At 44.6% G+C, this 23,305-nt stretch overlaps 1 protein-coding gene across 4 annotated transcripts in view; it reads left to right on the forward strand.

The window, feature by feature from the left end:
• Nucleotides 1–23,305, forward strand: part of Rusc2 (RUN and SH3 domain containing 2) — a 53,441-nt gene that overhangs the window by 19,351 nt on the left and 10,785 nt on the right. For 3 of the 4 annotated variants that reach the window (XM_070009375.1, XM_070009401.1, XM_070009394.1), the window contains exon 2: nucleotides 19,582–21,678. In XM_070009375.1, coding sequence (XP_069865476.1) covers nucleotides 19,674–21,678 — 2,005 coding nt within the window. In that variant the 5' untranslated portion in view covers nucleotides 19,582–19,673. Of the gene's footprint in view, nucleotides 1–13,080; nucleotides 13,407–19,581; nucleotides 21,679–23,305 lie in introns of those variants that run through there. The other variant, XM_070009383.1, reaches the window with a different exon arrangement.

A 23,305-nucleotide genomic window follows, 5' to 3' on the forward strand; every position in this document is an offset into this window, starting at 1 on the left:
CCTCAGGATTCTTCCTTCACATTCCTCAGTGGCTCCTTAGAGGGGAGTTGCTCTACCCTGTCTGCACCAGCTGTAGAATGAGGAAAGTGCATCTCTAGGCCCACAAATTTTAGAGAGAGATCTTACATACTGAGGTCTTGGAGGTCTAGAATCAGTAATAAATCAATAAACAATAACCCTATAGAGTTTTTGAATAGGCCACAAATTCAGAATGGCTTTACATTTTTTAAGGGTTATAAAAAAGAAATTGTAACAGGACTGGGAAGGTGGCTCAGTGGTAGAGTGCTTGCCTTGAATGCATGAGGCCCTGGGTTTGATTTCTCAGCACCACATAAAACAGAAAAAGCTGGAAGTGGTGCTGTGGCTCAAGTGGTAGAGCGCTAGCCTTGAGCTAAAGAGCTGAAGGACAGCGCCCAGGCCCAGAGTTCAAGCCCCATGACCGATTAAATTAAAAAAAAAAAAAGTAAAAGAACTTGGACATTTCCAAAAACTGCTGAAAGTAAATTTAAAATGTTCTCACTACAAAAAATGATATGTATTTGAGGTGATGTTAATTAATGTAATTTAATTATTCTAGTTATTTTTAGATCATAATATCAATCTTGCCTCCATAGAGCTTATAAAAGGCCACTTATAATGAATTCATAATGTAAACGTTTATAATTTATATATAAATTTTACATACAATTTATATATAAAAAGTTATCATGTATAAGTTTGAATGGCATAATTGTGTGACACACAAAGCATACTCTCTTGCTGATCCCTGATCCAGAGGCCCCTTTTCTAAAAGGCGATAGCTCTCACCAGAGCCTGCAGCAGCGGTTCAGGTATCTATTGAATCCCAAGGTAGGAGGCAGTGACAGAAAAGAGGTGTCAGCATCAATGAAGAATAGATTTCTATTTCTTCTCTCTAAGAGTTCTGGAACCCTGGCCAGCTAGCTAACCCCATACTGAGGAATTACTGGAGTAGAGAAAGTGAAGGCTTGTGTTGAGTTTAGAATACAGTGTTGCCTTTGTTCTAAAGGAGCAGTAGCATATACGCTTTCATTAATATATGTGTTTTCTCAAACTTTTAGGCTAAGTATTAGGTCCTGCTGCTAAATCTGTACCTGTGGGGTGCCAGCCTCAGGTCAGGTTCCTCCTCCCCCATCCAGTTTAGTTGTATGATGCCCAGATAGAACATTGCTGCCTTTTCTATTGTACAACAGAGAAATTAATGCCTTGTGTCTAGGCAAGCAGATTCTTCATTGTTTCACTTATTCCTCAAACCAGAGGTAGGAATTATAGGCCTCTGTGTACAGACCAGAACTGCTTCACAACATAGCTGTCCTAGAAGAAGGAAAAATCCAGAAACCCAGCGCTGTCTTGATGAGAATTGTATCACTGAAATAATTTAGTTCAAAGACTTCCCTTTGTAGCATTTACATTTCCTATGATTTTTATTTTTCAAATATTTTTACTTGCCACACCACCAGAAGATAATACCTTTTCCAGGAGTAAACCTAGAGCTTGAGAGGACAATACCCTGCCCCATCTGACCCGCGAGTCAGAGAAAAAGCCAAGAATGAAAGCAGTGTTCACATCCATGGGCTTCCTGCCATTACCTAGGCTAGCTTCCAGATGCAGCTGAGCTCAAAGTCTTCTATCACTGGTGATCAATTCTGGTTGTTTCTGAGGCTGCATTGTTGTTTTGATGACCAGCTGGATAAGCCTTGAGTGACAGGAAAAGAATGTTTTGACTGAGTAGTTCACTGGCCTGCCTTCCTGACAACACCCCAGCTCTGTAAAGTGTTGGGATGTTGTGTCACTGATGATTATGAGTCAGCCACAAGCAGGAAGATGAGTCTCCGAGTCACCAAGACTGTGTGCCTGGCTGTTTTCTTTGCACTTCAGCATTCCTACCTGGTGTTTGGCACATTTCTGTCATTCCACAGCAGTCTGCTGTGTACATAGCCCCTCAATGGGCCAGTCTACATCTATTTACATCAGCTGTTCAGCTGTCAGCCTTCTCACCGTCATCTGCCCGATGGAGCAAACAGAATACTGAGTCCAGGAACTGCCCTTTTCAGTCCCAGATGCTGTGGTCAGAGTGTAAGGCCTTGGGACCCTGAGCTCTAAGGCCTTGGGGGATAAAGAAGCTTTCAGGAGAGATTATCTGAACATTGGTCCTGCACAGATGAGGGCTAGTTTCTTGGTAGTTCTAGTTTATTGTCAGATCTAGGAAAGAAGCTCTGGTGACACAAGTTTTCAAGGAATTTGATGTTCCTACTAAACCAGTTGAGGACTATTCTATTCCACCCTTTGTCTCAGATATTCTATAAAACTCTCCCAAGCCTGCTTTTTCTTTTTCATACCAGCACTCACTGCATAAGTCAGTACAGTATGTTACGCTGTCTTCTGGTTAGTTGCATGGTAGTCTTCAGAACATTTTAATGAAACCAATTCATTCGTGTGTGTATATGTGTGTATCCTGACCAAATCAGTACATTAGACCATTTTGTTCTACCTCACTCTAGAGAATGCTCTGTGCCACAGCTTTCCATTTGGGATCCATGTGGTCCCAGAGATCTGAGACATGGCACCTGACAAATGAAAGCTCTTGTTTTTTCCCCTTCCCCATCCCTGTCAATGCTGAGCTGTTTCCAACAACCTGGAGAAGCTAGAGGCCACTCCTATAGAAAGAAGCTGCCCTACATTTGGGCATAACCAGTAGAACTTGATACTAAAGCCAGAGTATAAAAATAAACACCTCCTACAGTTCTGTCTTAATCTGTTGCCTTCAGAGTTGCTATTATTAGACTAGGGCTCCCAGGCAGCTGTGATGGGTAGACAACAGCCTGGACAGACCTGCCACCCTGGGACCAGACCGTTCCTCGCTTTCACCTCCTAGGATCTGGTGTGGGGCCATTATTCTGGAGTAGTGGAGACCTCGAGGTCTAAAGTGTAGTGGCCAGTGGATGACTGATTCAGACCTAGTACAGGGGAGGGGAGAAGGAGCATAACTCTTCTTTCCCTTTCTTTTGACTCTTCTCAAGAGATTTGCCTACAAATTCTCTGTATTGGAGCCTTTAGATTTTCTGATCATCTACCAAAGATATAATAATAATAATATAATAATAGTGACTAGTGAACATTTACATGTCAGGCATCTTATATAATACTTTATTAAATCCTGCCATAAGCCTCTATGGGAAAATATCATGACAATTTTTTTAAAAATTTTTATTGTTACTATAAAAGTGATGTACAGAGGGGTTACGGGTACATAAGTCAGGCACAGAGAACATTTCTTTTTGGACAGTGTCACCCCTTCCCTAGACTTCTCCCAGTTTTTCCCTCCCATCTCCACCTACAAGTTGTATAATTCATTTTCAACTTTGTGTGCAGTGAGTACCATTACTGCATTTGTTCACCCTTTGTCCTTCCATTTCCACACCTTCCTTTACACTCCCCAAAACACATAAATGAACCAATAGGACAAAAAGAAAACACAAAAAGCAACAAAGAAAAATGTTTGCATTTCCTGGAGTTCATAGCTGTAAATATTTTGTATGTCAGATGCACATTTTACATCTAAGTACCCTGAGTTTGTTGAGGTTGACAGACTGACTAACCAAAGTTCTATAGCTGGCAAGCTGTGTGCCACATTTGAACCCAGACTCATCTTAACACCAAACCCATACTTAGAACATAACAGAATCTCAGAACAAGGCTAGACTCTAGTTGCTTGCTTTCTAAATTGTTTTGCTTAAACAAAAACAAAAGAACTATGCTCACTTTTTTCTGTTCTTTTTTTTTTTCTTTTTCTTTTTCTTTGGCCAGTCATGTGGCCTGAACTCTGGGCCTAGGTGCTGTCCCTCAGCTCTTCAGCTCAAGGCTAGCGCTCTACCACTTGAGCCACAGCACCCCTTCCGGCTGAGAAATCGAGTATCAAGCTCTCTACTGGTTATGCCCAGTGGTGCTGAGAAATCGAACCCAGGGCCTCATGCATGCAAGGCAAGCATTCTACCACTGAGCTACCTTCCCAGCCCATTATTTTTATAAATAAAGCAAATACATTTATTGTCCATAAAAATGGTCTTTGCTGACTGGGTGCCAGTGGCTCACGCCTGTAATCCTAGCTACTCAGAGGCTGAGATCTGAGGATCGAGGTTCAAAGCCAGCCTGGGCAGGAAAGTCCATGAGACTCTCATCTCCAATAAACCACCAGAAAACCGGAAGCAGCGCTGTAGCTCTTGTGGTAGAGTGGTAGCCTTGAGCTGAAGAGCTGAGGGACAGCACCCAGGTCCAGAGTTCAAGCCCCAGGACTGACAAAAAAAAAAAAAATGGTCTTTGCTGCCACTTGTGAGTGAAGCAGCCAGCACTCTTACCAAGGACAGTGAACTGGACTGTGGAGACATCTAAAGCCTGCTGGAAGATAAGGCACCTCCAGAAAAGGCTTCATCTTTGACAGAACTCTTAGATTATGGCCACATTGGAACTAGTTTCCTTAGGGAATGAGATTTTGATGGCTCCTGGCAGTCATGCCTTGGGAGGGGTGTACTTGAAGGGAAAGATTTCCTTGAAAGGCAGCAAGGCATCCCTCCTCTCTTTCTCTACCTCCCCCTCCCTGGCTTCACAACTGGCTTGTGTAATTCAATCTAGATTCTTCTCATAGTCTACTTCTCCGTGCATATGTGCCTTTTATTTACGGCTTTGGATGAACTGATTGGATAGCAGCTCACTAGCCTGTGTGCAGTAGTCCACTATCAGGGGTGGGGAAGAGTAGAGAACACTCAGCTTCCTGGAGCCCAGGAGCCCAAAGGAACAGCCAAAGGATAGTCTGTTCAACAGTCAAGACGTAGCAAAGCTGACTAACTCCTGCAGATACACAGGTGAGAGCTGTCCTTCAAGCAGAAGCAGCTGTGCTGGGCTTTCAGCCACCATCCCTGGCTCCTCATGTCTGCTTTGGGCTTCTTGCTCCCTTGCGCTTCGCATTGGGAGGCTTTAAATTGTGGGCCCTGTTCACTGCCACATTCTCCATTCCTTGATCTGAAGAGCTCAGTCTGTCAAGGTAGGAACTAAATCTTCCCTAATTCCTACTAGTCCTCCTTCCTCCCCATAACCTGCATCCTCAAAAGAAATAATAGCAGTTCTCAATCTCTAAAGACTTGTTACTGTGGCAGTTAGAAGCCAGACACCTGGGAGTGTAGGTGTGTATGTGTGTCTACATATTCATGGTGGAATGCAGGAGGGTGAAAGGGAGGGCATTTATTAACATCTTACACAAAAACCCTCCCTGGAGTGTCAGGTTTTCATTTGGCTTAAGGTCCCTTAAGAGTTCATCTGCAGGAGCTGTTCTGCTTCTAAACAGGTACTACAGAGTTGAGCTAAGGCGGGAATCAAATATTGGCCTAATGGAGAAAGCCACACACTGGATCTGTGAAAAAGAATATTTTTTACTAGCTGAAACCCTTTTTGAGCAAAAAGAGACCCCATGGCAAAGCTAGATTTATGAGCATATCTTAATAGAATGAAGGAAAGCTATCCTTTAAGCATAGAGATGGTCAGTGGCTTCTGGCCTATTCTTTTCCTAGATGTAATTTCCAATGCTGCAGTCTCCATTCTTTGAATTGGGCCCTCAAGACCTGGAAGCACTGCAGAGCCTAAGAGGTAAAAGGCTTGGAATCTTTTGGGGGTCCTGCCCTGGCTGTTCAGTAAGTTTTAAAGGCACCTGCACCCTTTCTGTTCATAAGGAAGAAGACAGACTCAGGAAAAGAAGGTAGGCTGACAGCAGGTGGTCCTAAGAAAGGGCCCATTCTACTTCAGAGTCAAGCCTTTTCCACTGTTTATATTTGACTTTTAAAGGTGGACTTTTAGCTGAATTTTTCTACAACATGTAAGAATCCAAAAAGCAAAGCAATTTCTGTGCTTCGAAAGAGGATGCTATGTTAGGGAGACCCAATAAGGAAGCAGCTGGTGTGTGTGAGACAGACCTTCAGGCTAAGCCTCTTCTAGAACACTCTCAGCATTCTGGCCAGTCACACATGGAGTCCAAAATAACATGAAGCCAGTTAGGAATAAGAGCCTCTTTGGCTAGGAGCAGCTATACTACCAGCAGGGAAGGCAGATAACCTCCTGGGTGTTGGCTGCCATTCCATTTGTGGAATCAGACTTCTGAGGCCATAGCCAGGTGCACACAAGCATCTGACAGCTTGTGTATTCTCTTTGCAACTCAGCCTCACACACACTAGCACCTCCAATTTTTAAATCTCTATATTATTTTAGCATCTCTCATGTATTTTAGAAAGAAGTACTTGTGCTGTAGGAAACTTAGAGCCTCCATCTAATCTCATGACCTCTGAGAACCTTGACAGGGTGTAGGACAGTTATACAGGCTGACTTTCCTGAATTCATGTACAGTGCAAAGTTTTTTTCTGCTTTGGGAAGTTAAGCCTGCTATTTAGTTAATCAATATAATTTTATAAACATAATGGGAGCTATGAGCAAAGAGATTATTTCTATCAGTCAGTTCTTTGTTTCATTTCCCATATTCCCAAAGTCCAACATGTTCACTCCTGCTTTTGCCCAGAGGTTTCTATAACTTCTTCCTCTAAGCTCCAGGTCCCTTGGTTGGTACATTTGGGACTCCATAATGGAGGATAATCAGTATATTAATCCTCTGCTGCTTCTCTATTTTGTGTTGTTAGGAATTTAAAAAAGAACCCTCTGTTCTGTTACACATCCTGAAACATCCATATTGCTGCCCTTCCTTCTCCAGGAACATATTGTTGGTGATAATAAAATTATGAGTCCCTCTAGTTAGATTGGAACCTTTGAACATCCAGCCAGTGGCTTATACAAAGTAAGAGTGTATGACTCACAAGATGACAATTATGCTTCTAAATCAGAAGAGTATAGTGTATCATATTTTGGTTTGTTATGATTTGAGCATTTTTAATCTTTGCTACCAAAATCAATCTGAGGTCAAAACATGATCAAATACAGATTCTTGCTGATGTAGAATATACCTGACTAGAGCAACACTAGCAAAAGTACTTCCTGTTGATTCTGAAAGAAGAGTGTCCTGAGGTGAAAAGTCAGGAGAATGATTCTTGAGAAAGACAGGGGCAAAAAGTCACGTAGTCAACCTGGGCACCTGTGGCTCACACCTGTAATCCTAGCTACTCAGGATGCTGAGATCTGAGGATTGTGGTTCAAAGCCAGCCCAGGCAGGAAAAGTCCGTGAGATTCTTATCTCCAGTAAACCACTAGAAAACTGGAAGTGGCTCTGTGGCTTACAGGGTAGAGCGCTTCCCTTGAGCTGAAGAGCACAGAGACAGCACCCAGGCCCATTGTTCAAGCCCCATGACCGACAAAAAAAAAAAAAAAAAGTCACGTAGTCTCAAGTAGTTTTCTAGTACTTCTTGCTTTTACTAAGAATTAACAGCCTATACAGATTCCTTGTCTCTTTTTTTTTTGTGCTATTACAAAGCTAAATAACAGAAAAAAGACATCAGTGAAAAAATTAACCAAATTCAACTGCCAAGTGTAGTCAATGTTAATTTATTTGTTTTAATAAATGTGCCATGGTTATGTAAGTTGCTAACCTTAGAATTGAAGTATGAAAAGGAACTCCAAACTATCTTTGTAATTGTTCTGTATATCTAAAATTATTCCCAAACAGTTAATATCTAAAGCTTATATACAGCAAGCCAGGCAATATTGGTCCATACCTGTAATCCTACCTGCTTGAGAGGCTAAGATTGGAGGCATCACAGTTTGAGAGCAATGCAGGCACCAAAACAAAAAACAAAAATTCCTGAGACTTTTTGTCAGCCAATAGCATCTGTCATCCTAACTATGATAGGAAACTTAGAATAAGAGGATCACAGTCTAAGCTGGCCCAGGCAAAGATCAAGACCTTTCCTGGTCTTGAGGCAAGGTTCAAGTGGTAGAATGCCTGCATAGCAAATTCAGGACCCTGAGTTCAAACCCCAGTACCACCAAATTTAAAAACCCAAATGGTACTAAATCTGAGACAGTCCAAACATCAAAATCAATAATGCCAGCAATGGATTTAATCCACTAAATTTTTAAAGAGGAAGTGGCACTGTGGCCCAAATGGTAGAACGCTCGCCTTGAGCTGAATAGTGCAGGGACAGCGCTCCAGGCCCAAGCCCCACAACCAACAAAAAAAAAAATTTTTTTGGGGGGGGGTGGTCCAGTCGTGGAGCCTGAACTCTGGGCCTCTGTCCCTCAGCTCTTCAGCTCAAGGCTAGCACTCTACCACTTGAGCCACAGCGCCACTTCTGGCTTTTTTTTCTGCTTATGCAGTGCTGAGGAATCAAACCCAGGGCCTCAAACATGCAAGGCAAGCGCTCTACCACTGAGCCACCCTCCCAGCCCAAAATTTAAATTTTTTAAGAGTCTTGTAAATAAATGAAGAAATAAAAAGCAAATCATAGTAAAGTTCCAACTGATAAATGTATATGAAATAGAGAAAAAATATCATTTTTCAGCTGTCATAGTAAATAATTCAAACAATAATCATCAATGGATGCTAAAAATAATGGATGGAATTTTTCTGTGCAGCAGGACATTTACAGAGTCCTAAAGTATTCTTCCCAGATACTATCTTAACCAAAGGTTCAGTTAGCATCATCAATAAAATAGCATTTTATGAGTTTAGTTTAGTTTTGCTTTGCTTTCTCTGCATTTTGTCTGTTTCTTCTGGCGCTGTTTTGCTCCTCTTTGTTCTTTATATTAGAAGTTTCCATCAAAAGTCTGATAAGGGGCTGGGAAGGCAGCTCAGTGGTAGAGTGCTTGCCTCGCATGCATGAGGCCCAGGGTTCAATTCCTCAGCACCACATAAGCAGAAAAAAGCCAGAAGTGGTGCTGTGGCTCAAGTGGTAGAGTGCTAGCCTTGAGCTGAAATGCTGAGGGACAGTGCCCAGGCCCAAAGTTCAGCCCCCATGACCAACAAAAAAAAGTCTGGTAATCCTTGGCTACTGAATTAGGAATAAAGCATTGAAAACCTGATTGGACATTCTGTGAAAGTAGACAGACACAGCAATCTAGTTTTTTCCTTGAGGGGCCCCAAAGTGTGTATCTGACATTCTTTTATCTGAGGTAGTTCCGTTTCTGCAGAAACATAATCTACAGGGTTAAGGGTGGGGATAATTAATGTTGATGTTGGTTTTGTACTAAAATAAGAAGAAAGAAGAGTTTGGGAAAATGCGTATATATAATCTAGTGTTTTGCAACAAAAGTGTTCTTGTAAATCTCTATCGTTTGATATCGTGCACACGTGCGCACTCGCGCGCGCGTGTGTGTGTGTGTGTGTGTGTGTGTGTGTGCGTGTGTGTGTGCTGGTCCTAGGGCTTGAACTCAGGACCTGAGCACTGTTCCTAAGCTTTTGTGGTCAAGGTTAGCGCACTACTACTTGAGCCACGGCTCCACTTCTGGATTTTTTTTGGTGGTTAATTGGAAATAAAAGTCTTATGGACTGTCCTTCCCTGGCTGACTTCAAACAGCAATCCTCAGATCTCAGCCTTCTGAGTTAGGATTACAAGCATGAGCCACTGGTGCTGGCTCCTTTTTTTTTTTTTTTTAATCAGCTTATACATCTTTTCCAATGCTATTAAGGATTCCTTTGTAAACTTTTCAGTACTGAGAATTCAATGTAGGGCCTCACATATGCTAAGACAACACTCTATCACTTGAGCATGTAACATTAATTTGTATGGTTCTGTTATAGTCCATTGAATATATGAAGCACTATTCAGAAATGTTTATATTTAGAACATTCTCATTTAATTTATAAGCAACACTGCAGTGAATATGATTGTGTAAAGACTAAAGGGATAGGAATATAAGGAAAAAGTGCAGCTGTTACCCTAGGATAAAGGTAGAAGATTTAAATGCTTTGTAGGAGCTAGGCAAATAAGTAGAGGGTTCAGTTTAGGATCTTGGCATTAAAGGTTATGGTAACAAGCATTTTATTTAGCCTTGGCCTTTTGTGTTTCATTGTCCTCCTCATTTTTTATCTCTTGCTCAGACTATTTGCAGGCTAGGCTAACCTGAAAGCCAATTTGGCTCTACTGTGCTTACCAGTCGGTAGCTTTGTCAAACATCACGGTCACTGGTGTCCCACTATGTGCCAAGGCCCTATGTTCCAAATTAACTACTGAGTTGTAACACATAGCTCTTACCACCCCACCCCCGAAAATGTACTGTCATCATGAGATAAATAATAAAAATAACCAATGCTTGTTACCAAATAGGTTGTACAAATAGTTCCATAATAAAAATAAAAAACTTCTTAGATGTGAGGTCATTTGAGCTACAGCACTAGAGGCAGGAAAGACAAGTGAATAGGAGTTACATTCTGGAGATCTTCCCAGTGAGTTAAAATTCAGACTTCAGTGCTCAATGTGGTGGCACATACCTGCAATTCCAGCACTTGAGAGGCCGGAGGATCACAAGTTCAAGGCCAACTTGGACTACATAGTGAAAATGGGGGGGCGGGGGGAGGTAATCAAAATTTGGAATAGACTTGCAATGAGAGTTTTGAATGCAGTTATTTGGGGAAATTAATATGAAACATACCTGGGGGGGAAATACCAGAGTGAAAGCAAGAAAACAGAAGACTACATAGAAATTCAAAAATAAGCAAACAAGCCTGAATTAGAAATAAGTTCTATAATGAAATTGGCTTCTGGGGATTGGATTCTGGAATTTCAGGAAGGTTGTAAGATTAGAAATAAACAGAAAGAAAAGAATGGAAAGGGCCAAACATTGCTCAGGGTGAAATGATTTGAGATCTGAAGCTTGTTTTAAGCCTGAATTTATGAATGGGATAATATTGTTTTACTTGAAAAGGAAATAATGATATAAGAAGTGGAACTAGGAGGTTTGGTGTTACAGAAACCAAAGGGATAAGAGGGTTAGAAGTTGACTAATCTTGCCAGATAATTCAAACATTATAAGTTAAAAATTTTTAACTATGTAGTTTATATTAGAAGGTGAATTTCTGGTGGTCAAGAAATCAGGGAGAAACTAGGTACCAGTGGCTCTTACCTACAATCATAGCTACGGAGGCTGAGATCTGAGAATCACATATGAATCAGCAAAACTCTTATTTCCACTCATCCAGAAAAAAGCCAAAAATGGAGGCATGCCTCAAATGGTAGCAGACTAGCCCTGAGTAAAAATGTTAAGCAGGAATACAAAAGGTCCTAAGCGCTAGCCCCAGTACTGACCCAAAAAAAAGATAGAAGAGAAAATAAAGAGTCAAAACAATCTATTCTTTTAAGAGTTTGAAAAAGGCAGAAGAGAGGGTTGTCTGAAGTTGTTGGGTTAACAGCCAGTGAGGAATCTGACAGTCCCTGGCTAGCTAACCGCCTTTTCATACACAGTTGCTGCTCTGGAACTGGGCAATGCCACTCAAGTTGCTGCCACTATTAAGAGTTTTAACAGCTTCAAATTGATATGACACACATTTCAACATTTAAAATATACAGTTCAATTGTTTTCTGTATATTCACAGAGTTTCACAACTATGAACATAATCCAATTTTGAATGTTTTCGTCATCCACCAAAGAAACCCCATTCTCGTTAGCAGTTTTTCCCCTCTGTCCAGTATCTGACAGCCACCTTTGTCTCTACAGAGATTTGCGGAGCCTAGACTTCTCATATAAATGAACTCAAACAATCTGTGACCTTTGATGTCTGGCTTCTTTGACAAAGCATAGTATTTTCTGGGTTCATCTGTGTTGTATCATATATCATCAGTACTTTGTTCCTTTTCATTTCTGGATAATATTTCATTGCGTGTGAATATACCACATTTTGTTTATCCATTCATCCCTTGATGAACATGTTGGTTGTTCCTACTTTTAGGCTGTAATGAATAATGCTGCTGTGAGTTCAATCCCTAGTATTGCCAGAAAAAAGAAAGAAATATTCAGGAGGGAGGGGGACTGCAGCTATTCTGTGCTTGTACACACTTTTTTTTCTCTTGCCATTATTTCCTAACAATACAGTATAACACATGGTTACATTGATTAAGTACTTTATATGCTCTAGAGATGATTTAAGGAATTCAGGATGATGTACATGAGTTAGATGCAAGTATTATGCAAGGGATTTCAGCATTCACAGGGAACCCTCTACTCCCTCTCCCCTCACCCCGCCCTCACAGACAAGGAGAGCTGTCTAGAGCGACCCTTCAGCAGGGCCGGAGCCAAGCCACCTTGAACATCTCTGTGTTCAAAGGTAGTGGCAGAGAGCACTGGCGCAAAGAGGCGGAGACTGCTGCCGCTTACTGTTCGGCTGGCTCCCGTGTGGTTCTCGGCTATTTGCTTATTCCCACAGACTGGCCCAGAACTTGCACAGAGAAGGGGTGGAGGACTCAGATCTACAGACAGAAAGGTTTCTTTCCCTTTGGCATAAAAGAGACCATGTTGTTTCCTGGAGGAGGGGCTTCTGGGCTCGGGACTCTGCCTCCACTTAAACCTCACTGCTCTGTAAGGACCAAAAACTGATGTAATCCACCCAGTTCTGCCTCAGCCACAGCTAATAGATCTTCTGAAGACCCAGGGGATCAGTCCTGTAGTTAAGAGAAGGGTCCTATAGCCTCCTCAGTCCAGAGCTCTCAGGATAGCACCCTGTTCGCAGAAACCTGTCTGTGGCCCAATCTCTTCTAGCCAGACCCCACCAGTTTCCCTAGGAAGCCTAGTACTGGGATGGGTTGAGCATCCAGGACTGAACTTGCTGTTTCTGCTGGTGCAGTGAGGGCGGTTCCTGTAGGCTCCTTCAGGGTTTCAGGAGTTCCCCCCCCCCCCCACCTGACACTAGCCTGGCACGGTAAGGAAGAAAAGACTAGAAACCAGGAATCATAGAGAGCAGGCGAAAAAGGCCAGTTTCTAGCTGAAACCTAAAAGAAGGGGGGGGGGGGGGTAAGGAAGAAAGGAAGGCCCCGCCCAGACTTCTCAGATTCTCCCGAGGAAACGAGGGAAGCGAGACCGGCGCTCCCTATTTTCCTCTTGCTATCTTGAAAGGCTCCATCTTTGAGCTCCGACTGTCCTCCCTTCCCTGTCCCCTCCCGGGCTAAGGGACCACGGGGGCTGGTGGGGAGGGAAGCAGAACAGCTGTCCTGTGCCTTTCCCTGCCCCCTTCCCTTAGCAGCAACGTCACCGCAGGACCAGCGGCCGCGCAGCAGCCAGGCGATGGGCTGGCATTGCGCAGCCTCCCTGCATTAGCTAGGATGCCATTGTATTAGCAGAAATCAGATCTTAGGAAATCAGCTCGGCTCCCCGGTGTGGTCCTGTGGAACAGTGCCTCATCTGGGACTGTCAAGGTAGAGCTCCGTGGGTGCAAAAGGAACGGGAGCCGGTCCAGTCCAAGGCTCCTTGCAGAGGTATGGCTCAGGGCTCGCGGGGGGGAGGGGCGGGGCAGGGACGGGATCACTGATTCGCTTCTGGGCCCTGGCTCCTGAGGTGGGCTTTGTCTTTCTGAAAGAAGAAGAGAGTATGCTAGCATGCACAAGCCCATCCGTGCATTTATTATTTAGCTGTTCAATGGTGGGAGAAGCAGAGGCTTGGGCTGATGCTATTTATGCTGTTTTGTCAAGATGGAAAAGATCTTCCTTTCTGGATACTTTTAATGAAACTGTTGTAGCTGCTATAGTCAGGGTGGAGGGGTCTAGAAACAAAGGCTTAAAAGGATGAAACATTCCTAAAGCCACAGCAAGTTTATGGTGGAGAGCATGCAGGAATCCACACAGCTTTCAAGAGGGATGGGGCATCTTTTGCTCTATACACTTGCATATATGTGTGCGCATGGACACACATGTCACGTCTTCGGGGCTGTGGGAGCCATGAGGCTCCACATTAGGATGGAGGAAGAAAGAATGTTGATCAAGATGCCCTACAGTATTTGGGGGGATGGGACAGTCATTGCAATACTGAGAGCATCTGACCTGTTATAATCAGCCTTCTTCTACAGACTTGGCTTCATAGCGGAAGAGAACTAAGCATAGGCTAACAGTCCAAAATCCACCCTTCTGCCCTCTTCCCTCAGTCCTGCCCTAAAGAAAACCTAATCAGGAAAAAAGCTCTCCATCTCATGGAGGCTTCAGCAGCATCTCAAGTCAAGGTCAGATTTCTAAAAAATAGTGGCTGAGTACCATTGCTTTCCCCATCTTCTGGGAGGGATGAGTTCTGTGACTAGCAGGAGGACACTAATGACCAAAGATGGGAACCTTTCTTCTGGAGTTTTCCTGGCCAAAATTGCCTCCTAGCTAAGTGAGGAAAAGGAGGGTCTTTAATTTCTGTTTCCATCGACCATCTTGGTGGATTCAGAAACATAATAGGAAACAGTAGATCCATGTGTGACTATGTGATTAAAGAATACCCTGGAAAGTTGTGGGAATGTGCTTGCTGGGCAGGTGCTCTACCACCTGAACCATACCACCAGCCCCTTTTCACATTGGTTATTTTCATATGAAACTCAAAAGTCTGCTGATGCTTTGCTGACCATAACCACCAAGACTGAATGGAGGAATATGCATGGGGAGAAGGATACAAACAGGCACACATCTCATCTAATGCAATTTTTAGCACTTCTACAATGCAGTAATAAAGATCTTTTAATGAGTAAAATATTCCACAAATAACCAAGCATCTACTAGGTTCCAAGCACTTTGACACATTTTAGCAGCTAGGCGCCAGTGGCTCATGCCTGTAATCCTAGCTACTCAGAAAGTTGAGATTTGAGGTGCAAGATAAGAAGCCAGCTCAGGCAGACAAGTCCAAGAGACTTATCTCTAGTTAGTTAGCAAAAAGCTACAAGTGGAGGTATGGCTTAAGTGGTAGAGCCCCAGCCATGAATGAAAAAATTAAGAGATAACACCCTTAGTTCAAGTACCAATACTAGTGAATACACAGGCACATGCATATACACACAGGTGACCCAGAGTTGATTATGTCACAGTTTCCAATCTCTAACCTGTATTCAGCTCTGGCAGACTGATAGGTAAATGCAACTGTCAGCACCCTCCAACCAAGGGCTCCTCCATCAATTTCCAGATGCTCTTTTTCTTACGCGTGGTTTAGAGACTCATCCAACTAGGCTCTATCTGCACATCACTGCTTTTTCATATGGATGTACTCACGTCCCACTAATGGTTCTGGGGGCCAGAATTATAAATTCTTATATACATATATTTATGAGTGTCTCTTAAAGATGATGCTCTAAAAGAGCTGTAGCCCAGAGATACTCTTCACGTTACTGCTATCTATGCAAAAACTTCTCTGTGCACCCTTTAGTCCAGGCCAAAAAGCCCCATTACTTAATATATTGTTTAAATTGTATACATAATATGTATTTAATATACACATTCAAATTTACAAATAAAACAAGAATTTAATGTAGAATTAGAGATAGGCACCATTAACATTTTGTGTGTGTTTCAGATTTTCTTCCGTGCATATAAACATGTGTCATGCTATACTTAGTGTTTATAATATACTACTTTCCCTTAGTATTTTGCAAACAATCATATTAATACATTATTATGGCTTATTTGGGTTTTTTTTCACTATACTAAGTGTTTGAACTTAAGCCTTAACATGCTAAGCAAGTACTCTACCACTTGAGCTATGCCCAACCCTAGTTATTTGGCTTTTCTGTTTTTGTTGGTGGTGGTTGTGGGGCTTGAACTTGGCCTGAACGCCATCCCTGAGCTCTTTCACTCAAGGTTAGTGTTCTACCACTTTGAGCCATAGCTCCACTTCTGGTTCTTTGGTGATTAATTGGAGATAAGAATCTCAAGGACTTTCCTGCCCAGCCTGGCTTTGAACCGCAGTCTTCAGATTTCAACCTCCTGAGTAGCTAGGATTACAAGTGTGAACCACCAGCACCCAGCAGCTTTTTATTTGGTGAGCCTGCTCATGCAGGCATGAAATCCTGGGCTCCTGACTCAGCCTCCTGAAACCACTCAGCCTCCCAATAGCCAAGATCACAAGCCATGCCACCACACCCAGCTAATAGCACACATTTTAAAAGTGATACTGTTGTGCATTTTTCCTTGAATGATTATTACTATTGAAATATTAGTCTATTCCCAAACTTTCAACTTGCTGTTGTCCTTCTCATGTTTAGCTAATGATTTTCTTGGTAAAGGAGCAGCTGGAGAGGGGGATGAAGGGAAAATTATCTTGTTTCTTCTAGCAAAACCTCCTAAAAATCCTTTCTGTCTCCCAAATGCCATATTTATGGCTGCTCCTCTCTTGACCTAGTCTTATTCTGCAAAGACACATCCACCTCTACTGTTCAGCACTCCTCATACCTTTTTCCATAAATCTTAATTTCCCCACCCATACCCTTTCTCCACCCCGCTGCTGACTGTAGCTCTGCTATAACTGGTACTCTACCACTTGAGCCACAATGCCAATCCTGCTTTTTGTTGGTTAACTGGAAATATAGTCTCACAAACTTTTCTGCTCAGGCTGGGTCCAAATCAGGATTCTCAGATCTCAGCCTCCTGAGTAGCTAGGATTACAGGAATAAGCCATCAGCAGAAACCTTATTCTTTTTCTTGTTTTGGCAAGCATTGTACACAACAACCATGCTGAGATAAAATTTACATACCAGAAAAATTTATAGTTTTTATTGTATTCACTGACTATGTGATTGTCACCCTGAAAAGGAGCTCCATAGACATTAAGCAGTTGCTACCCATTCCCCAACACTAGGAAACTACTAGTGGAGTTTCCATTTCAATAGATTCGCCTGCTCTGTACATTTCATATTACCAGGATCATGCAAAGATGTCTTTGCAACTGGTTTCTTTTATTTAACATAATCTTTACAGTTGTAGCATGTCTTAGTACTTCATTTCTTTTATTGCCAAATAGTGTTTCATTGCATAAATATGTCACATTTTCTTTATCCATTCATTAATTGATGGATATTTGGATTGTACCCAATTTATTTACTACTGTGGGTAAATAATGCTGATGTAGTCTGTTGTGGGGCCTGAACTCAGCCTGAGCGCTGTCCCTCTGCTCTTCAACTCAAGGTTAGCACTCTACCACTTTGAGCCACAGCACCACTTTCAGGTTTTTCTACTTAGTGGTGCTGAGGAATCGAACCCAGGGCCTCATGCATACAAGGCAACACTCTACCACTGAGCTACCTTCCCAGTCCCCCAGCTATTGATTTTATAAAGGTAATGTACAGAGGGGTTACAGATACATAGGTCAATTGAGAGTACATTTCTTTTTGGACAATGTCAACCTTTTCCTCAGTTAAATTTTAAGAAATTAGTGGTATTGTGCCTGGCACCATGGCTCACGCCTGTAATCCTACCTAGTCAAGGCTAAGATCTGAGGATCAAGGTTCAAAGCCAACTCAGACAGGAATGTCTGTGAGACTTGTATCTTCAATTAACCATTTTTTTAAAAAGCCAGCAATTGAGCTATGGCTCAAGTGGTAGAGTGTTAGTATTTAGTGAGTTCAAGCCCCAGGACCAACACACACACACACACACACACACACACACACACACACACACACACACACACACACACGGGGGGGGGGGAGGAAGGCAGGAAACTAGTGGTATTAAAGAGTTCAATTAAATGACAAATAAGATCAAACTAATATGGGGGATTTAGACTCAGAGTAGGTGGAAAGAAAATATGAATAAAAAGGGAAAGCAGGTAGATGAGGGAATTAGTAGAACTTAGACCTGAGGAGTCTTTAAGGGAGTAAAGAATGTTAGGACCTGTACTTAGAAGGCCAGGAGATTAGAGTAGTGGTGTGGCTTAAGTGGTAGAGCACCAGCTTTGAGCTAAAAAAGACCATGTGAAAAACATAAGGCGCAGAGTTCAAGCCCTAGTATTAGGGCTCTATCATGATAGCATGGCCAAAAAGCTAAAGAAGCTCAGAGCTGACTTGTGTCCTTGGAGGCCAGGCAACTTTGAATAAGAGATAGGTAAAATTGTAAAGTGAAGACTTTCTAAAGTATCATGATAGTGAGGTTCTTGACTAAAAAGTAGGCAGCACTGGTGTGCTTCAGGAGACTCTGAACCCTGAGCTAGACAAATGTTTGCCAGGCAACTCTTGTGTAAGAGAATGTTAAAGTGATGCAGAAGAGAAAAATTGCCCCTCCCCCGGGGGAGGAGAGAGGTTGATGTAAGTCATTCTTGCTGCCACTTACCTTGTACTCAAGAAGTTCTGGTAAGGTAGGAAGACTACAGTGCCCACAATCATCATGGAGGAGCGAGCATTAAGGGGTTAATAGGAGGGAAAGGGGGCTAAAGGTGATAGTCACTTAGTCAAATGATACATTTAAGAATATATTTCTGGCCGGGCATCGATGGCTCATACCTATAATCCTAGCTACTCAGGAGGCTGAGATCTGAGGATCTGAGGATCTCAGCCCTTCAAAGCCAGCCCTGGCAGGAAAGTCTGGAGACTCATCTCCAATAAACCACTTAGAAAAGTAGAAATGGCACTGTGGCTCAAGTGGTAGAGCGCTCACCTTCTTGGCTGGGTGCTGGTGGTACATGCATGTAATCCTGGCTACTCTGGAAGCATAGATCTGAGAACTGAAATTCATCATCAATCTGGGCAGGAAAGTCTTGGGACTCTTATCTGCAATTAGCCACCCAAAAAGACAGAGGTGGCTCAAGTAGTAGAGTACCAACCTTGAACAAAAAGCTCAGGGACAGTTCCCAGGCCCTGTATTCAAGCCCAGGACTGGCACAAAAGAAAGAGAGGGTGGGCAAGGGGGGAGGGAGGGAGAAAGGAAGGCAGGGAGGGAGGAAGGGTAGAAGGAAAGAAAAAAATGTTTCTTACAAATGCCAGCTTGTCTGGGCTGGGAAGGTGGCTCAGTGGCAGAGCGCTTGCCTTGCATGCATGAGGCCCTTGGCTCGATTCCTCAGCACCACATAAGCAAAAAGAAAAAAGCTGGAAGTGGCGCTGTGGCTCAAGTGGTAGAGTGCTAGCCTTGAGCTGAAGAGCTGAGGGACAGCGCCCAGGCCCAGAGTTCAGGCCCCATGACCGGACCATAAAACAAAAAGAAAAAAAATGCCAGCTTGTTTCTTACTTACTTTATGATATTTTTCCCTCATCTATGAACTTGCAAGCTCTAGCTGTATGTAGCGTTTCTGTTCATTCAGTGCATGCTATCCCTTTCAGACTCTTGGATGATTTTTCTTATGTCACTTCACTTTTTTTTTGGTACTTGGATTTAGCTATTGTTTGTGACCAAGGAAAAGGTCCTTGAAAGAGAAGGGGAAAGTGTGTTCTCTGAGATCACAAACCTTCATATGTGACATTAGAAGAGGCGGGCCTTTTGTCCCTACTGGCTGCCTGGTAACCTTAAAATGAAGAGGGCGCTCAGGACCTGGGCCTGCGCACTGAGAAACTATGTGCCGTCCCTACCTGTGCTAGCAGGCTTCACCTTGACCAAGAGCCTTTTCTCCCCTTGGATGCTTCTTCACCTGAAAATGCTGGGGGGAAGGGCATATCCTTGGCTTCCAGGGAGGTGACATTAGGTTCCCTTTCTTTCCCTCTCTTTCCAGGTGCCAAGTTCTCCTGATGAAATGTGTTCTGCCCCACTGGGCTCTGGGGGCAGTGTCTGGTGCTGTTGACGCCCTAGTTCGAACTTTCCAAAATGGATAGTCCCCCAAAACTGACTGGAGAGACCCTCATCGTGCACCACATCCCCTTAGTGCACTGTCAGGTCCCAGACAGGCAGTGCTGCGGAGGAGCGAATGGAGGGAGTGGGAGCACAAGACCCAATCCTTTCTGCCCACCCGAGCTGGGCATCACCCACACTGACCAAGACCTGGGACAAGCTGACTCCCTGCTGTACAACAGTCTGCACGCTGGTCCAGGGACATCTACGCGGTCAGCAGACAGCACCAAGAGTAGGGGTCGAGATGGACGAGGCCCCGGGGCCATCAAACGACACAATCCCTTCTTGCTGCAGGAGGGTGTGAGTGAGCCAGGACTGGGTGACCTGTGTGATGACTGCATTGGAGACAATGCCACCCAGCAATCCTTCCACCTGCACAGCGCCAGCCAGCCCTCCTTCCATCTGTCTTCTTTTCAGCTGCCTCCATCTGGCCCTGGAGTGGTCAGGCCATGGGGGGCAGCACGCAGTCGAGCTGGAGTGGTTGAGGGGCAGGAACAGGAGCCAGTAACATCTGTGGATGCCCAGCAGTGTGGTAGTGGCCACTGCTGCCGGCCAGAGATGGAAGCAGAGATCATGGAGCTGGATGAGTGTGGGGGCCCCGGCGGGAGCGGCAGTGGAGGGGGAGCCAGCGATACCTCTGGCTTTTCCTTTGACCAGGAGTGGAAGCTCAGTTCAGACGACTCCCCAAGGAACCCTGGACACGCTGGCTCGGGGCCCCAGCACTGCCGCTGCAGTAGCACGTCCAGTCAGTCGGAGGCAGCTGACCAGTCCATGGGCTATGTGAGCGACTCCTCCTGCAACAGCTCAGATGGCGTGCTGGTCACCTTCAGCACCCTCTACAACAAGATGCATGGCAACTCCAGAGCCAATCTCAACTCCGCCCCACAGTCCTGCAGCGACTCCTCATTCTGCAGCCACTCAGACCCTGGCGCCTTCTACCTGGACCTGCAGCCCTCCCCAGCCGAGTCAAAGATGTCGTGTGAGTCCCACCACCCGGAAAGTGGAGCCAGGGAAGGGGGCTATGGTTGTCCTCATGCCTCGTCTCCTGAGCTTGATGCCAACTGCAACTCCTACCGCCCACACTGTGAGCCCTGCCCAACGGCGGCTGACCTCACAGCCTGCTTCCAGAGCCAGGCCCGTCTTGTTGTGGCCACACAAAATTACTATAAACTTGTCACCTGTGACCTGTCCTCCCAATCATCCCCAAGCCCTGCCGGCTCATCCATCACCAGCTGCTCTGAAGAACACACCAAGATAAGCCCCCCTCCAGGCACCGACCCAGACCCAGGCCCCAGCCAACCCTCTGAGTATTACCTCTTCCAGAAGCCAGAAGCCCAGCCAGAGGAGCAGGAAGTCATGGGTTCCGCATCAGAAGCAACAGCAGCTGTGGGCCCCACTGTGCTTGAGGGGCAGGTGTACACAAATACATCCCCCCCCAACCTCAGCACTGGACGGCAGCGCTCACGCAGCTATGATCGCAGCCTTGAGCGCAGCCCTCCTGTCCGCTTGGGCTCACTGGAACGTATGCTCAGTTGCCCGGTACGCTTGAGTGAGGGCCCTGCAGTCCTGGCTGGGCCTAGCTCCCCACCCAAGAGGGTCACGTCCTTTGCTGAACTCGCCAAGGGCAGGAAGAAAGCTGCAAGCTCTGGCTCCCCGCAATTTCGGGGGAGTATTGGAGACTCCTCGCAGGAGTTCTCACCCATCCAGGAAGCCCAACAAGATAAGGCGGGCCCACTGGATGAAGGCACTCACTGTAGCCATAGCCTACCACCCATGCCCTTGGGGCCAGGTCTAGATCTACTTGGCCCAGAGCCTTGGTCCACCCAACTCTATCAGGGACCTCAGTCCAATGAGATGCCACCTACTGGTCTCAGAGTTGCTGGGCAAGCCCCCTTGGCCCAGCTGATGGATCCAGGGCCTGCTCTCCCAGGGAGCCCAGCCAAGAGCCATACCCAGAGGGATGCAAGAGCTAGAGCTGACGGTAAGGAACTTGGAGGTCATAGGAACAGCGTCCTCAGTGATCAATCCCTCCAATTAGGAGTTCTTCAGGCTAGATTTATTGTCTTACCAGTCCAGAGCACATACTGCCCGTTAGTGGGCGTAGGGGAGGAGGTATACCAAAAAGATTAAATCAGCAAGATTGATTTATTTTTTTTTGGGGGGGTCCAGTCGTGGGGCCTGAACTCTGGGCCTGAGCACTGTCCCTCAGCTCTTCAGCTCAAGGCTAGCGCTCTACCACTTGAGCCACAGCACCACTCCCGGCTTTTTTCTTTTTGCTTATGTGGTGCTGAGGAATCGAACCCAGGGCCTCAGGCATGCAAGGCACGCGCTCTACCACTGGGCCACCTTCCCAGCCCCAAGACTGATTTATTTTAAACAAAGGATTCAGCTTGATTCTGAACGTGGGTGACTGGAAAGGTGGTACTATGAACAGGGATTGTAAACACAGACGTAGATTTACAGAAAGGACAAGGCATGTGTTGAGTTTGGGACATTAAGGAATTTGCGATGTTCAGGGGACCACCAAGGGATGTATCCAACAGGAAAACCACATTGGTGGGAGTGGAGTTCATCCTTTGTCCACTGATTATAACTACATGAGATCCAAGCTGGATGCAACGAAACGCATCTACCCTCTACTCCCACGATAGGGAGACAGAGCCTAGGGAGAACTGCTTGACCCAAGAAGTTGACACCAGCCTAGACTGTCTCAAAAAACAAAGTGGCTCACGCCTGTGATCCTAGCTACTCAGGAGGCTGAGATCTGAGGATCATGGTTCAAAGCCAGCCCGGGTAGGAAAGACCATAGACTATCTCCAATTAATTACCAAAAAGCTGGAAATGGAGCTGTTACTCAAGTGGTGGTAGAGCTCTAGCCTTGAGCAAAAAGGCTCAAGGACAGTGCCCAGGCCCTGAGTTCGAGTCCCAGGACTGGCACAAAAAAAAATAAAAAGAGATTAAGAGAGAAAAATCTGACCCTTGACCCTTTAGCTCCAAGTAGCCTCTTTAGGCCTGCTTTTTCCCTGTTGGTTTTTATTACATTTTAAGCAATTATTTTATACTAGGCTTTCTGCTAAGGTGGTGCTAGTGATAGAGAGATCATCTGTATCCGCAAGGAATCCCAACTAAAGATAGAAACTGAAAAAGAACTATCACGAGAGAGAGAGAGAGAGAGAGAGAGAGAGAGAGAGAGAGAGTGTGTGTGTGTGTGTGTGTGTGTGTGTAGCTAGTGGAGCTTGCACTCAGGGCCTCATGCTCTTGCTCAAGGCAAAAACTGCAAGTACACCAGTTTGGTATAACCACTTGGGATGGGATAGAATCTTTGAAGGATTGTAATCAGGGGAGTAACTGTGTTGTTGTTTTGATTTTTTTGTTTGCTCAATGCTATGTTTTGACTTAAGTTTTAGAAGCTTACTGGTAATTTGGATTGGACTAGAAGGAATGTCTCTCTGGAGTTAGGAGAGACTATCGTGTAGGTTGGAAATTCATTGGAATAAAAGTATAGTAGTTGTAGCTGGGCACAGTCCTAGCCACTCAGGAGGCTGAGATCTGAGGATTGTCACTCAAACTCAGCCCAGGGAGGAAAGTCCAAAGACTTTTATCTCCAA

Source organism: Dipodomys merriami, unplaced genomic scaffold (assembly GCF_024711535.1).
Source record: "Dipodomys merriami isolate MVZ:Mamm:240054 unplaced genomic scaffold, mDipMer1.0.p SCAF_11, whole genome shotgun sequence".
NCBI classification, from domain to species: domain Eukaryota; kingdom Metazoa; phylum Chordata; class Mammalia; order Rodentia; family Heteromyidae; genus Dipodomys; species Dipodomys merriami.